Raw genomic sequence first — 15,872 nt, forward strand, 5'->3', positions numbered from 1 at the left:
AGAAACATTTGTATTCATCAAATATCCTGCTGTTTTTAGGCTACATAAAATGGCTAAGAGAACCACTTTTTCATCACTTAAGTTTCCAATTCTACTTTATAGCTTATTAAGTGTTATAAAACTAGTACTATCAGTACATCTTAACTTTCAAAAGAAACATACAGAAACATTCCTGTTATGCCTCCACCCAATCCACAACAAAAATTGAAGCAGACTAGGCATGGGTCAGGGCACCTCAGCATCTATTACACAGCAAACAGCAGCAAGCACCAAGATGGCAAAGCTGCACTACGTTAGGACTAGAACATAACTTCAACTGATACAAGGCCTACAACACTTTCTCTGAACAAATCCATGTCATTAATTCTAACACAACTGAGAAACAGACATTGTATCTTGGTTTTTAATCTATGAGCACGTAAAGGTTCAATCCAGGTCGCAGAAGACAAATGCATTAAAGGAATCTATTTTTGTGGTTCTCAGTAGTACAGGCTGTCAGAGTAGTCCTTTACATTGATTATTCTCCTCTCAGTCTGCATCTACAGTGGCTTTCCTATGCAGTGCTTTTCCTATGCTCCACTGCTCAAAGCCCTTGGCTAAGCAGGCTCTCTCTCTCAATCCTATGTCTGCCTAGAAAGAAGCAGAGCAGGGTAGAACAGTGCTGCCTCATTGAGGCTAGCAAGGAGAACCACATGTAGGATGAAATCCTCAAACATCCAGATCAGTTCTTTTTACAGCCAGGAATTACATATTTTTCCAACTTCCAAACCTCTGATTCACAGACATATAAAACTCTTTTCTGAGGTCACATATGTTGATATGCACAATAAAAATCCCCAAACATCAAGTTAAAGGAATTCCTGATTCATATTTCAAATGAATATCTATAAAAAAATTTTATTGTGACTGCTGCTTTTAATTTGAGGAATATCTATTGCCCATTATATTGTATAAAAACAGAATAACACACAAACATACTATAATTTTTGTCAAAGATTATACAAGTATTTGCTGATTCAGAACTATAAACAGACTACTGCCACAAAGGACAAAATACACAATCCATAAAAAAACCCCAGTTCCCTGCTTATATTTGATAATTTTGTTTACTACAACTTTCTACCTTAAAGGCAAGTTTCTACTGGTTAATAAAAAAGGAAAAAAAAATTACCATACCAGTGTTTTGGTGTGACCTGAGTCAAACTTATGACTTCATCAAGAATCTCATTCTTTGCTTTTTCAAACAATTCATTCTATACAAAAGGAAAAAATATGAAATAATAAGCATAGTTTCATCATGTTTCCACACAAAGAGTAAAAAACAAAACCTTTTTCAAACACTGGCCTATTCCTGTGGGCAAGTCAGGTCAGCTAACATGAAGAGTGAAGGACTTGTTAATATGGGAGTATCACAGTTTTGAAGCACAGTAATGTGTAAAAGAGAGCTCAGTATTTCTTTTGCCTAGAACAATTTACACTGTCCTCACACTTTAAAATGTCAGTACTTTACGTTAACTCTAAGAAATCTCTACAAGCAAGATAAAATGGCATAAACTTGAATCCAAAATCTCCAACACCCTGTAGCACACAAGTTAAAGCACCAGTGTAACTTACCCTGTCAAGCTCTCGCAACCGGGGGTAGTTGTTCTTCCATTCAGTCTCAAGATTGAAACGTGTGGCTGTAAAAATCAGAAAAAACACCTTATTTTTAAAATTGTCTATATGCCCTTCGTGGCTATCTTAAAAGTTTAGCAGCTCCTAAAATTGACACAAATCTTGCTTATGACAAACCCTCCAGGAAATGCCTCTGGAAATGAGCAAAAGTTTTTGCTGTCTATGCTCAAATATTCTGCTTGCAAACAGCAGGACTCATGCATTTAAAAAAATTAGAGGAAAAAGAGACATTCAACTTCCAGCTGTCAGTTCTGCTCTGGCTGATCAGATCTTAATTAATTTTAAACAACATCTGAATCCAGTGGAAGAACTGTGTTTTGTCCACAAAAAAAACCCTTATTTTTTCCTTCATACTTACTTATTCCTTTGGCTTTTAGAGCAAGTGGGTCTTTCATACCATGAATTATTTTGTAATGAGTTTTTGTAAAGATTAATTGGGGCAATTACCAGTTCATGATAAATGGTGACTGTATAAAACATAAAACACAACTGCCCAAGCATGCTGGCAATATTATATACACATATATAGAACTGTTTAACAGCCAGTTGCTATTTCACTTGGTTTTTGAAAAGTTGTTTACCTTTAAAAGCATCTGCTTGCTGCTCCACAGACTCTCTCACCATTTTCCAAAAGCAATCTGACACAGCAAGACTTAAGTTCTTTGTTGTTACCTGGTGTGCCTTCAGCATGTATGTCCTGTACAGAAAGACAGCTAGAGGAAATTCTTCTCTGCATACCCATGCTCTTTGGCCCCATTTTCCTACCACAAAATAAAGCTTTGCTTTTTGTAACAAATAATGTGCCAATGTGCACCTAACCCACATTCCAGTCTATTCCTCCAAAATTTTCCATGCAGATAATCAAAGCAAGGAAAAACAAAACAACCAAACAGAAACACCACAAGTCAATTTTTACCCTAGAGATTGCACTGCAGGTACTGCAGTCCCAAAGACCATGAAGTTACTTCCTGAGAAATACAAACCTGTGAAATCAAAATTCTGCTCAATGAATTTTAGCAGAACACACAAGCTAACCCTCTGAATACAACGTTGTCACACCAAGACAATGAATATTCAGAGGCACTACAACTAGTATTTGGGCTAGATTCACTCCTCCCAGCTGTTTCAAGTGCCTAAACACAGGTTAGAAACATAATTCTTTTAGAGTCAAGGGGAAGACACAGAAACCTCTTAAGAGAGGCTCAGAACTGCAGTGGAATCAATTGAAGATGCCTGCCTTTCTCCACTGACTTACAGCAAGCACTAAAAAACCCAGCCAATTCTGTCACCTCAGCAAGAGATTTCACTTCAGATTGAATGTAAAGTACTGCTTCCAAAATTCAAACCTTTAAGTTCAACAAGAAAAAATGATGCTGGCATTTACCAGCACAGGCTCATTTTAGTAAAAAAAAATAAATATTAAAATAGCAACTTACTTTAACAGCTTTGAATTTTGAAAGAATTCCTCTTCATATTCTTTAATAGATTCAATACTTTCACTGCTGTTTCCTGGAGAAAGAACAGAGTGCTGCAACAGTTCCATTTAGACAGTTTTCTCTGCAATCAAGGAGCAAATAAGCAGAGCCAGAGCTCTTTTTACCTTTTCCAGTAACAACTGCAAAATAACCCAAAGCTTTCATTGGGAAGAGTTTGCCTTCAATTATTTGCTGGATCTATGAAAATAAAGGATTAAAAAAAAATGTGGTTAACTTTGCACAGAGACATTCTTTCCTTCAGAACAGTTTAAACCCCAGATTTAATTGTATCTATGCACAGACTACTAGAAGAAGCAGTTTGCTGTGGGACTACAAGTTCTACAGGTAAATGAGCTCCAATATTTCTGACAGCATCTCAATATTTTTCCATGTGTCACTTGAGCCATCACAATGAGAAATTAGTTTCAACTCACCCTGCTTGGGCTAGCCACATTTTTCTCAGCAAGATCAACTTTAGTCAACACAAAAATCGTCCGTTTTCCTTGAGGATCCATTTGGCTAACTAAGTCTGTGACAATACTGCGTTCTGCATCCACAGATCCATCTAAAATAAACAAAACCAAAGTTAAATTTTAGGGACAATATAATCTAACAGCAGGTACTGAATCTACAGTAGGCACCAAGTAAGTTTCATGTTACAACTTAAAAACAGTAAAATCACACAAATTAGTTAGTTGTAGTTGTGTAAGCTTTGACCAAGTATTAGCTTGCTCAAAATATTAAACTATTGCTGTCTGTTGCTTTCAAAAACACATTAAGAAATCTTGACATTTTATGACCACCATTCTTTAATGATAAACAATTCTTATCAAAAAGTTGCTTTTTGCCATGGACACCAAAGGTCCCTTAACTAAATGACAGAAATTCCACAGCATGCCCTTTCTACACTAAACCAATTACCACAAATGGAAACAAAATATAATCAGGAGAGATTCACAGTTAATATTTTAAAAAATCCTGCCAGTTGGACAACTATCTAGACTCATATTACCTTGAATACAAAGAATGATGGCATTAGGATTCTGCATGTAGGCCTTGCTGATGCTAAAGATTGTTTCCTTAGTATCTGGAGCCATACCTGACGTCACAGTCTTTATATGGAGATACACATTTAAAAGAAAAAAAAAAGAATAGAAAGATGTAAAATAGAAAAACAAAAGCAAATGTCACTAACAACACCATCTTGTTTACACTTCTTAAATATTTGGTTTTATTGCATACTTACACTAATGACTCCAGGTAAATCAACCAATACCATTCTCTGCAAACCAGGACCTTTCACACTTAAGGAGATGGTCTGTGAAGTAAAATTGAAGTTAAAGGTTTATACACATACCTACATTACATGTAATTACACACACAAACACATATATAAAGTTATATAAATGTATATTTACACACACATATGCTTGAAACCAGCAATTTTTTTACATGGGAAGTCCAATTTTATATGCATGACTGTGATATAGAACTGATTTTAACAGTCCAAATACACTTTGTATAATGCCAAATATTAAGATACACAAACTGGATTCACCACAGTCTCTGAACAGTATTTACAAAAGATACACATGTACAGATATTTGCCACTAAATATTAGACAAGTCTTACCTCAGTACTAACAGTGCACCCCTCCTTCACACTGTTTCTCATTCTGATTTCTATTTCATTTCTCAGAGCTGCCAGCTGTTTTAAGAAAAACAAAATATCAAACTCCTTATAATCATGATAGAAGAAAAAGTCACCAACACAAGCAAAGAAGTTAACTTTGGGGTTAAGATCTCTGTTTATAAATACTGTTTCAAATGCATGTTGAATAACTAAGTCTGATAAATTGGCACTAAATGAGATTGCCTGCAGACCCCTGCATACTCCGAAAAAAGGCCTGACACAAGAGCTCCTCTTACATTTTACTCACTTCAGTGCCAGCCAAAAACCACACTAAGAGACAATTTAGTAAAGAATATAATGCCTTGCCACACTAAACATGTTTAACTCTGATTAAACAGGAGTTAATAGCTCACAAAGACACATTTTTTTCAAAGAATTAATAAAAGTCATATTCACTTTCAGACTCTTCTTTATACTTACATCCTCTTCCTTGGTCAGATCAAACTCCCGAGAGCTGTCTTTGAACAAAGCCACGTGGTGGGGACCTTCACTAAGGGTTACCTAAAGGGTAAAAGCCTCATATGAGAAAGTAAATCTAAGCAAAGAAACATGAGAAGCACATAGCATATGTACACTTAATCGGCAGACATACAACTATGTGTAATGCTTATTTGGCACAATACTCCTTGCAGTAGGAACTACTATTACTCTGACAGTATATATGGACCATATACAGGCTTGCAGAAGCTGTCATTGACTGCAACAACTCACTTGTATAGAGGCCATTTTATAAACAAATGTTCATGTATAGTTCAATTAATGGCATAATTAGAGGAAAACAATACTGCAATTGCTGATTCAGATTATGAAGTTTCTTACCTTAACAGGGGAACGTGTCATCATCTCTCCAGACCCTCGAGGGAATATGCGGGCCTGGGCAATCATTTCTAGCACACTGGTTTTTCCTGCACTTTGATCTCCAACCACCACCACCTTAAGGGAAAGTTTAAATAACCATTGACTTTCAGTAGGACATTTTGGAAGCTTATACAGAATCTGACTAGAAAGACATTAATCTGCATCAGCACCAGCTGTATTTTGTTTGACAACAAATGCATTTGTTTAAATACGGAATACTTGAAGAAATACTAACTTGGAGTCATGCAAAAATTGACTCGTGCTTAAGACAGCACAGTCCAAAAGCACCCTATGGGCCTAACCTGCCAGACCACCTCTTGAAGACAAGGAAAGGCTTGCTGTTCTTGTGGCAGGCAGTTCTTCTCTCCTTGAAGAAAATCCTCTCATCAGACAAAACACTGAGGACTGTTGGTCTGGTAGATGTTGCTTCTACCTGGAGAAGGCCGAATTCTGATGTAGTTGCTGTCATTTCCCCATCTTACCAGCTTCCTAAAGAAGCCACCATTGCTACAGGTGATTGTGCAAGCAGAAAACATTCCTGTCTCTCCTCTACACCAAGAGTCAGGGTAGCCAAATCCCTTCTTTTGCTCCTCCCTCCGACAGCAGCACTACTGTGGGGACTCAGCCAGGTCACCTTACCTTCTCAACTCCACAGCTATACATTGGGAAATGAGTCATTCTACAATGCTAAGAAGGCTGCCCTGTCTGAAACCCTTTAAAATGAAAGGCTGATATGAAAAATCTGGATCTAGATAGGATTTTATCTATGAAGCGAGACAGACCTGACATAGTTACATGGATTATTCTCAAAATTATCTTGTTGCATTTGAAACATTGCATATAAATTTCAGAGCACTAGCTCTGGATTATTCTGCTATTTATTTCAATTTTCTATTCAACTAGAAACTGGTGTTTCAGTAAAATACATGGAATTTTTTATCTACTTACTCGAGGTAGGTGGTCTTGAGTGTTATAACTGGCATCGTAATCAGACAGGATGTCGAGTACCTCAGAATACATATCAATCAAAGATTTCTACCAAAAAAAACACAGGGAGAAATGACAGCCAATTGAAAAAAAACAAAGACTGGTTTTCAGGCTACTTCATCTGTATATTTTGTAAACTAATCTGAAAAAGTGTGTTTATTCTCTCCCAATGGTTTGAAACCTAAACTATCCACACTGCAGCACAGATTTCTTCTTTATGAAGTACAATACCAAGTCCAGTAATTCCTTGCCTTCTGTGGATAAAAATACTACAGCTGCAGATGCATTTTGCTGAAGGAGCAAACCTAGAGCTCTTACATACAGCATCAGAGAAGAGCAGCACCCAGACTTGACAGTCTCAAAAAAGCTGAATTAAGTTTCTTGCATTAAGCATCCAAACTCACATTTTCAGCTTGATGAAGCGTAAGCATTAACAATGGTATAGTGCTATCAACCTCATTCTGTACAAATAAGAATTCCTTATCTTCCAGTTCCCAGAGGAAAGAGGAAGATGCATACTGGTCAGCAAGTGATGCAAAGAGAGGCAGAAAATGTGGTTTTGGAATGCTCAAGATGTTGGCAGACAAAAGCAAAAGCACATTTAGTTCAATCTCTCTGGATTTATATAGGGCCATTGAAAGATATTTCCTAACTTTGTAACTATATTCTTACCAAGCTCCTTAAGACTCATGAAAAAGCACAAAGGTATCAATCAGACTGTGTTTGTAAGAAGAGCTGGAAGCATATTTATTAGCAAATAGCAAAGCTACATAAAAAACCCAACCCACATTTTCTACTTACTTCAGTAAGTTATTTAATTAGACCTGGTAACCTATTTGTGCTCTTCAACTGAAGCCATTTTCAAGGTTATATAGTTAAAAAGAAAAGGATGTATAAAAGCCTTAACATGTCCATGTATTTGTATAGATATAACAAATGTTACAAGTTCATATATGAATTAAAAAATACAATTTAGAATAGCATCATGGAAAAATACAGCATAATTATATTTCTATGATAACTTGTAACACATAAGTACCTTTAACTTCCTCTGATGAATTCCCTTCTCATCTCTTTGCAGTACCAATTTTCTTAATTCTTTGTTCTCCTTCTCTAGTCGCTCGAGCATTCTTTGGTATTTGAGCTACAAAACAGCAGTATAAAGACACTCATGTAATTAAAGAAGTAGCACACTCACACAGGCAAAGTTTTACCTCTGAAAAATACAGAGGTTTATTAAAAATACAAGTCAATTGAGAGAACACTTAGATTCTGCCCACCCCCAACACTACTCAATGCTTTTTCTTCAAAGAATTTATTATTTCTTTGTAAATCAGATCTGCAGCTGCACACTGTACTGCCCAATATTATGAAATCTACCCTCAGAAGAGCTGGCCATGCTCCTCATTGAGCTGATGAAGGGAATTCTTAGATTAGCTGCTGAATTCAAGAACAAATTTCAGAGAACATAAAAATCATGTTATTTTTTTACTTTGTTTTTAAATAGCTCATGCTTGTATATACTTGTGTCCTTCATAGACAGTACTAGATTTGTTACTATTTTAATGTTATCAGGTTGTAAGCATAAGTTTTATGTAAGGGAAACAAAGTAACATGTATCTATTAACTACATATACAAATTTGTATTTAAAAATGGGCCTTCCAAATGTCTTCTACTGAACTGGGTCCTCTGAAGTTAAGTCATGCATTTTTAAAAGACCAGTTTGAAAAGGAGTGATCATAAAGCTAATCTGGAGATCTTTTCCTTTCCTGCCAGCTAATGAAGAAGGCTTCTCTTTAAACACAAGTAACAAGAAGAAATACTGAAAACTTGCAAAAACACATCTTCTCTCAGATTGTATGAAATTGCAATAACTGAATCAGATGGAAGATCTTCAGAAACTCAAAGTGGCTTCAGTTTTGTGAAGCAATGTTTTTTTCAGAAATGTGCATTAAAAAAAATCCTACCAATGGCTGCATTATTCAAATTATCTTTTATCTTTTTTTAAAAAAGGACATCACTCTGAACACCACCATCCCCTTCAGCTTCTTAAAAGGATTAGATATTCTCTTAAATCCCAAAGAGAGGGCAGAGAAAAAGCTGTTAATCCGCTCCTAGCAATTTTCATACCAAATAGACTAAACATAGAGACAGCTTTAATTGAAAGAACTGCTTACTGCTTCACTAAACAGGTTTTGATTAACACAGCATAGCTTATATACAACTCCAGCATTGTCACTGCAATGATTTTTCCTGATAGAAGAAAAAAAAAAAAAACTAGACTAAACATAGAGAGAGACAGCTTTAATTGAAAGAACTGCTTACTGCTTCACTAAACAGGTTTTGATTAACACAGCATAGCTTATATACAACTCCAGCATTGTCACTGCAATGATTTTTCCTGATAGAAGAAAAAAAAAAAAAAAGAAAAAGATACTTTGGTTCTTATAATCTGAATATCTCACTCTACATATCCCATATGTTGTTTATGTTCCCTCTTGGGCCTTCGATGCTTGTTCAGCAAACGCATTTAAAAGTTTCTTTACTAGAAAGTTTCCTAGATTAAGGGATTAAATTGTAACTCCTTAATAAACTAACTTCCTTTGACAACAAGTGTGCCACTAACGTAGATATGAGGTATCAGAGATATACTTAGTAGCACTGAAATTAAGAGAATTGCAGAATGTTAGTAAAGTATTAAACTAGAATATCACCATGGTATTTATGTAACAGACTAGAACTGACCTTTGGTCTGTGCCAACACCATTAACTCTGTATTAATCAACTCAAAGATTAAATGAGGCACTGCATTTCTGCCCAATACCTTGTATTCCAAGTGTGCTTTTGTCTAGTAAATCTGAGTCTGATGCACATAAATCTCTACCTAAGACATCAGGAACTCAAAAAAGTTACCTGAGTGCGTAAAAGTTCCTCTTGAAGTTGATCGATCTTCTCTTTGTCAGAAACCTAGAAAGAAAAATAACCATGGCTACCAACACATTGTTTAGTGTATCCAGTGCAATTAACCAAATAGCAAACTGAAAGTTTCACTCCACAGAAGAAAATTAACGTCACATGCATTTTAAAGCAAGTATTACTCTTCAATTAGCATTCCAGATTTAACACTGATTACAATTTCCATCTGTATCTGGATGTTCACAACAAAAACATTTCCTAATTCCAGTACATGCAAATGCAAAAATCAACCCTTCAAGACTAGAAAATCTGGCTTAGAGAAAAGCAAACTGTACAGAGCTCAGAGTTTTCTGGCCACTGCCCTAAGTGCAATTTCAGTGGTCAAACTCTCAGGATCTCATTAAAATCTGCATGATTTTAATGGCATACACCACTAAAACACTTGCTACAGAAACTAATTTCAGGTGAATATTCAGTATTTCTGAATCTCTAAGGGAATTCTCATATCATATTTGTTTTTCAGAATTATAATACTAAACATACATGCACAACCTCATAAATTGTAGCTAGCCAGGACAGTCTTGAAAGGTTTTTTTTTTCAGTTATTTAAATTAGATAAACACCTGGAAAAATTAGAATATTATAATACAAAACATTTTGAAGTTCAAGACATAAATGAAATCAGATTAGGCAATTACAGCCATTTTTAGTTAAATATTCTTAAAATACATTCATCAAATTGTAATTAACATCTGTTCAAAACAATCCCCTTTTAGTAACACAATGACAAAAGCATAAAAGGTGCAATACAAATCCGTATGATTGAAATATTTACTCACAACAAAATCTAAAGGTTGATTGTTGAAATATTAAAATTTGAAAAATTATCTAAACAATTACTGAAATAATGATATAGGTAAAAGCTCCAATATTTAACTAATGCTCATATCATAAAGCTTGTGACATTTACAACTCAAGATAGCTGCATTTCAGAAAGAGCATATTATCTAATATGCAGAGGACAGCTCTTTAGACACCAATCAGTTACTGTGATTTCAAACTAGTTGTTACAAATTAAACAAGCAAAAACCCAGTTATTTGTAGTGATTGATGTCATTTAGCTATTAAACCTGTAATATACAGGATTGTGCCTGCAATTTACAGAGCAAAAAGCTGTTAATCCGCTCCTAGCAATTTTCATACCAAATAGACTAAACATAGAGACAGCTTTAATTGAAAGAACTGCTTACTGCTTCACTAAACAGGTTTTGATTAACACAGCATAGCTTATATACAACTCCAGCATTGTCACTGCAATGATTTTTCCTGATAGAAGAAAAAAAAAAAAAAAGAAAAAGATACTTTGGTTCTTATAATCTGAATATCTCACTCTACATATCCCATATGTTGTTTATGTTCCCTCTTGGGCCTTCGATGCTTGTTCAGCAAACGCATTTAAAAGTTTCTTTACTAGAAAGTTTCCTAGATTAAGGGATTAAATTTTAACTCCTTAATAAACTAACTTCCTTTGACAACAAGTGTGCCACTAACGTAGATATGAGGTATCAGAGATATACTTAGTAGCACTGAAATTAAGAGAATTGCAGAATGTTAGTAAAGTATTAAACTAGAATATCACCATGGTATTTATGTAACAGACTAGAACTGACCTTTGGTCTGTGCCAACACCATTAACTCTGTATTAATCAACTCAAAGATTAAATGAGGCACTGCATTTCTGCCCAATACCTTGTATTCCAAGTGTGCTTTTGTCTAGTAAATCTGAGTCTGATGCACATAAATCTCTACCTAAGACATCAGGAACTCAAAAAAGTTACCTGAGTGCGTAAAAGTTCCTCTTGAAGTTGATCGATCTTCTCTTTGTCAGAAACCTAGAAAGAAAAATAACCATGGCTACCAACACATTGTTTAGTGTATCCAGTGCAATTAACCAAATAGCAAACTGAAAGTTTCACTCCACAGAAGAAAATTAACGTCACATGCATTTTAAAGCAAGTATTACTCTTCAATTAGCATTCCAGATTTAACACTGATTACAATTTCCATCTGTATCTGGATGTTCACAACAAAAACATTTCCTAATTCCAGTACATGCAAATGCAAAAATCAACCCTTCAAGACTAGAAAATCTGGCTTAGAGAAAAGCAAACTGTACAGAGCTCAGAGTTTTCTGGCCACTGCCCTAAGTGCAATTTCAGTGGTCAAACTCTCAGGATCTCATTAAAATCTGCATGATTTTAATGGCATACACCACTAAAACACTTGCTACAGAAACTAATTTCAGGTGAATATTCAGTATTTCTGAATCTCTAAGGGAATTCTCATATCATATTTGTTTTTCAGAATTATAATACTAAACATACATGCACAACCTCATAAATTGTAGCTAGCCAGGACAGTCTTGAAAGGTTTTTTTTTTCAGTTATTTAAATTAGATAAACACCTGGAAAAATTAGAATATTATAATACAAAACATTTTGAAGTTCAAGACATAAATGAAATCAGATTAGGCAATTACAGCCATTTTTAGTTAAATATTCTTAAAATACATTCATCAAATTGTAATTAACATCTGTTCAAAACAATCCCCTTTTAGTAACACAATGACAAAAGCATAAAAGGTGCAATACAAATCCGTATGATTGAAATATTTACTCACAACAAAATCTAAAGGTTGATTGTTGAAATATTAAAATTTGAAAAATTATCTAAACAATTACTGAAATAATGATATAGGTAAAAGCTCCAATATTTAACTAATGCTCATATCATAAAGCTTGTGACATTTACAACTCAAGATAGCTGCATTTCAGAAAGAGCATATTATCTAATATGCAGAGGACAGCTCTTTAGACACCAATCAGTTACTGTGATTTCAAACTAGTTGTTACAAATTAAACAAGCAAAAACCCAGTTATTTGTAGTGATTGATGTCATTTAGCTATTAAACCTGTAATATACAGGATTGTGCCTGCAATTTACAGAGCAATGCAAGCTGACACTTCCCTCTGAATCAAACTATTTTCTTATGCATAAACAGCAAAGAGGAAGTGCTGTAAAATTAATTCTTTCTAATTTATGTGAATTAATTCAGTGATAACAAAAGTGCGTTAGAAACAGAGTTAGTTTAGCACACACAACACTTGATAAATGCAGCCACAAGGTGCTATATGCAAATAAACATTTACATATACACACACACTTCCAACACCTCAGAGGCACAAGGGAAAAATAAAAAAAGAAGGGCAGAGTCAGAAGAAGGAATAAAGGAAAGAGAAGGAAAACCAAGTGCTTCCATCTGCTGCAGAGTTTCAAAGCAGTTAAGATTTCCCTGCTCTCTGCTGTTGAGCAAGCAGCTCCTGAAAGCACTGCTGGGGTCTGGAGGCACCTCTGAAGTACACACTTATAGACAGGTTGCCTCTAACCACACCAGCACTGTCTGTTATGTACAGGATACTCATGTTAAACACAGTAAAAATATTGCACACAGCTACATGTTGCAAGATCAGCATAAAATAATTATTTAGCACTAGATGATTAATTCTAAAAAGACAATTAGGCAAGTTATATAAACAATAAACAGCTCTACAGTGATGCATATACTTCAGCATTTGGTTCAGGTGTGCTTTGAACGAATATTTTAACCATTAGATTAATACTATTGGTAAAAAAACAAGTTACCAATAAAAGCTAAAACTGTCATAACAATCTGAACTACTAAGTCACATATGACTAACTTATGATCTGTGATTTCTACTAACAAAAAGTTAAAAAAATCAGGTATTAAAATATCTCTATACATGTGCATCAACATTTGTTCAGCATGGTTTGTACATTAAGATTCCTCCTTTCTCTACCCATTGCCACCATAAAGTGTTAGGAGAAAAATTTAAGGCCATTTGTAATCAAAGGTTCCTGCACACGAAGGTGCAGGTGCCTCTTTACTAAGATTATCAGAAGCTCCTTGCAGAGTGACTCATTTTGCACAGAGGTTGCTTTCCAACAACTCTTGTCACACATTGTATGAAGTATGTGACTCTGTGAAAATTCAGTCACTTTGAAATCACAGTTATTGGTTTTGCATATTCTCCAACTAGACTGTAAATAATCCTAAACTGATTCCTATGAAGAAATATAATGATTTCCAGTAAATACACTTGAAATTATCAAGGCCCACAAAAATGCATGTAAACAGCAGCCATGCACAGTACAGCTATACAAGAACAATCTATTCTATTGTTAAATATTTATCAAAAGGTGAAGAAAAAAAAGTAATTAACAGGAAACAATAACATTTTTGTTTTTAATACCCTCTTCTGATTGTGAGACAGCATTATTCAATGTACAACTAATGCAGATTTAATATTGAATAATGAAATGAAAATAGAAAATGTTCAAGTAAATTGGGCAACAGAACTTCCAAGAATGGAAATGAAATTATCATGTTCTCCAGCAGACAGGCAAGCAAGTCAACTCAATTAAAAAATAAACAAGGTTAGTTTATGCCTTGTCAAAAGGGCATGCCATGACTTATTTCATTGACAGCAAGAACTTTCAAAGAAGAACTTGCACCAATGACAATACAACAAGGAAGTAAAATATTTGCTTGAAATGCTACTATAGTTTCAGAGAACTGTGATTTCTTCTATTGACAGAAAACTGCACCTATGCAACTATGTCTAAAAGTTTAATTAACAGTTACTGTGTTAATATTCCTTAGGGAGTTATCTTCAGATGTATAGAAGATTAAGTTCTGCATCCAGTCGTCAATTCCAAAGATGTTGAAAACTGAATAATCAGATTTTTCTGAGGGGCACAGAAGCAGCCAGACACAGCCAACAAAGCCAGATGGTAAAGAATTACAAGTTGTAACAAATTAGACAACTAAAATATCCCAATTTAGAAAGCACTTCCAATTCATCACAGCCATATAACAATGAAATTATCAGAGCTTAGATTAAGTAAAGTGATATGCAGACGTTCAACAACCACAGCACATCCATATAAACTGTGCTTAAAAAGGGAAAACAGATAAAGAAATGCCTTTGAAGAATATACTGTAGAAACTGTTATTAACAGCAGCATTTAATTGTCTGTGCAAAATCGTTTCTGAAAAGCCGCTGTAATTTTCAAATCAGTGACAGTATAAAGCAGGGAAAATGTTGCCAGAGCCATGTTTTCTGTAGACAGCTATAGTCATACAAGATAGATCTACTATAAGCAAGCAGTAGTAGACATAACAGACTTGATTTTTATTTACATACTTTCTTTAAATGCATGTTTAAGGCAACTTTAAGTAACAGTTTTATAGAAACATACAATTTCAAAGTGACACAAGGTATCTGCTCCGATTTTAACACCATGCTTCAAATGCAACTTTGTTAAACTGCAACAAGACTACACGTCTGCAGAGAAGCTGGCTGCAACAATTATTTGAGCCCATGATTTACTTAAAATTTTTCTAGCTCAAATGCAGAATGCTGAAGTACTTGATTAGTGGGAATACAGTACATATTGTCCCTTAAGCCATCACCTTTCGCCTCTGCTGGGAAGAGCCCATGTTATACTGGCCAGCGGCTCTGCGCGCTTCCTCCTCGTGCTGCTGGATTTGTTGTTGTAATAGAATGAGTTCACCAAGCAGGCCCTGCCATGAGTTTATAATAAAAAGGAAAGGAAAAATTTGGGGTGTAAGGAGAGCAAAGTTAAACCAAGGGGCATGACAAAGACAGATGAAAAACAGGTATGAATGGGTCAGTTCAAACAAAAGACAAGTTTGATTACTGAGATCTCTGGCTGGCTGGCAGGGGATCAGCCAGCAAAACCATGCATTTTGCAAATCCAGGTGGAATAATAAACATCTAGCTACATTCTGTAATTAAACTTTGATTAAGCATATACATCTTCAAAAAATTCAACTATCCCAGCTTCAAAATATCATAAAAGGTTTCAGCATTTCATTTCAATTATTCATACCAGAAGTTCTTCAGTGTCAGCAATTTTTTTTCCCCACAACTTAACCATGCATTTATTTTAAGAGCATTTTGAACATCCTACATGAAGTTGGGCACAACAGCTAATAGGCTCAACTTTGTCAGAAACGTAAAAGTTCTCATTTGGTTCTTATTCCCAGCAACACACAGATTATAGGAAGATGGTTTTACCTGCTACTTAACTTTCTGAAACTAGGAGAAGAAAAATAGTTTCTACAGCATAAGGAAAAATCCCCCTCCCCACTTCTGTTAACGCAC

General features: G+C 35.0%; 1 protein-coding gene across 1 annotated transcript in view; it reads right to left on the minus strand.

Moving 5' to 3' along the window:
• The window catches only part of OPA1 (optic atrophy 1 (autosomal dominant)), a 42,296-nt gene extending 27,034 nt beyond the window's left edge, over positions 1-15,262 (minus strand). Inside the window, exons 1-15 of the mRNA XM_010001732.1 lie at positions 15,158-15,262; positions 11,442-11,495; positions 7,726-7,830; positions 6,648-6,734; positions 5,661-5,774; positions 5,262-5,342; positions 4,782-4,856; positions 4,396-4,467; positions 4,162-4,261; positions 3,584-3,714; positions 3,275-3,347; positions 3,111-3,183; positions 2,256-2,371; positions 1,615-1,679; positions 1,177-1,253 (exon numbers count right to left, since the gene is read on the minus strand). Coding sequence (XP_010000034.1) covers positions 1,177-1,253; positions 1,615-1,679; positions 2,256-2,371; positions 3,111-3,183; positions 3,275-3,347; positions 3,584-3,714; positions 4,162-4,261; positions 4,396-4,467; positions 4,782-4,856; positions 5,262-5,342; positions 5,661-5,774; positions 6,648-6,734; positions 7,726-7,830; positions 11,442-11,495; positions 15,158-15,184 — 1,250 coding nt within the window. The 5' untranslated portion in view covers positions 15,185-15,262. The remainder of the gene's footprint in view (positions 1-1,176; positions 1,254-1,614; positions 1,680-2,255; positions 2,372-3,110; positions 3,184-3,274; positions 3,348-3,583; positions 3,715-4,161; positions 4,262-4,395; positions 4,468-4,781; positions 4,857-5,261; positions 5,343-5,660; positions 5,775-6,647; positions 6,735-7,725; positions 7,831-11,441; positions 11,496-15,157) is intronic.
• Positions 15,263-15,872: the final 610 nt, after the last annotated feature.

The sequence above is a fragment of the Chaetura pelagica genome, unplaced genomic scaffold (genome assembly GCF_000747805.2).
Source record: "Chaetura pelagica isolate M959 unplaced genomic scaffold, ChaPel_1.0 scaffold807, whole genome shotgun sequence".
Taxonomy (NCBI): Eukaryota; Metazoa; Chordata; class Aves; order Apodiformes; family Apodidae; genus Chaetura; species Chaetura pelagica.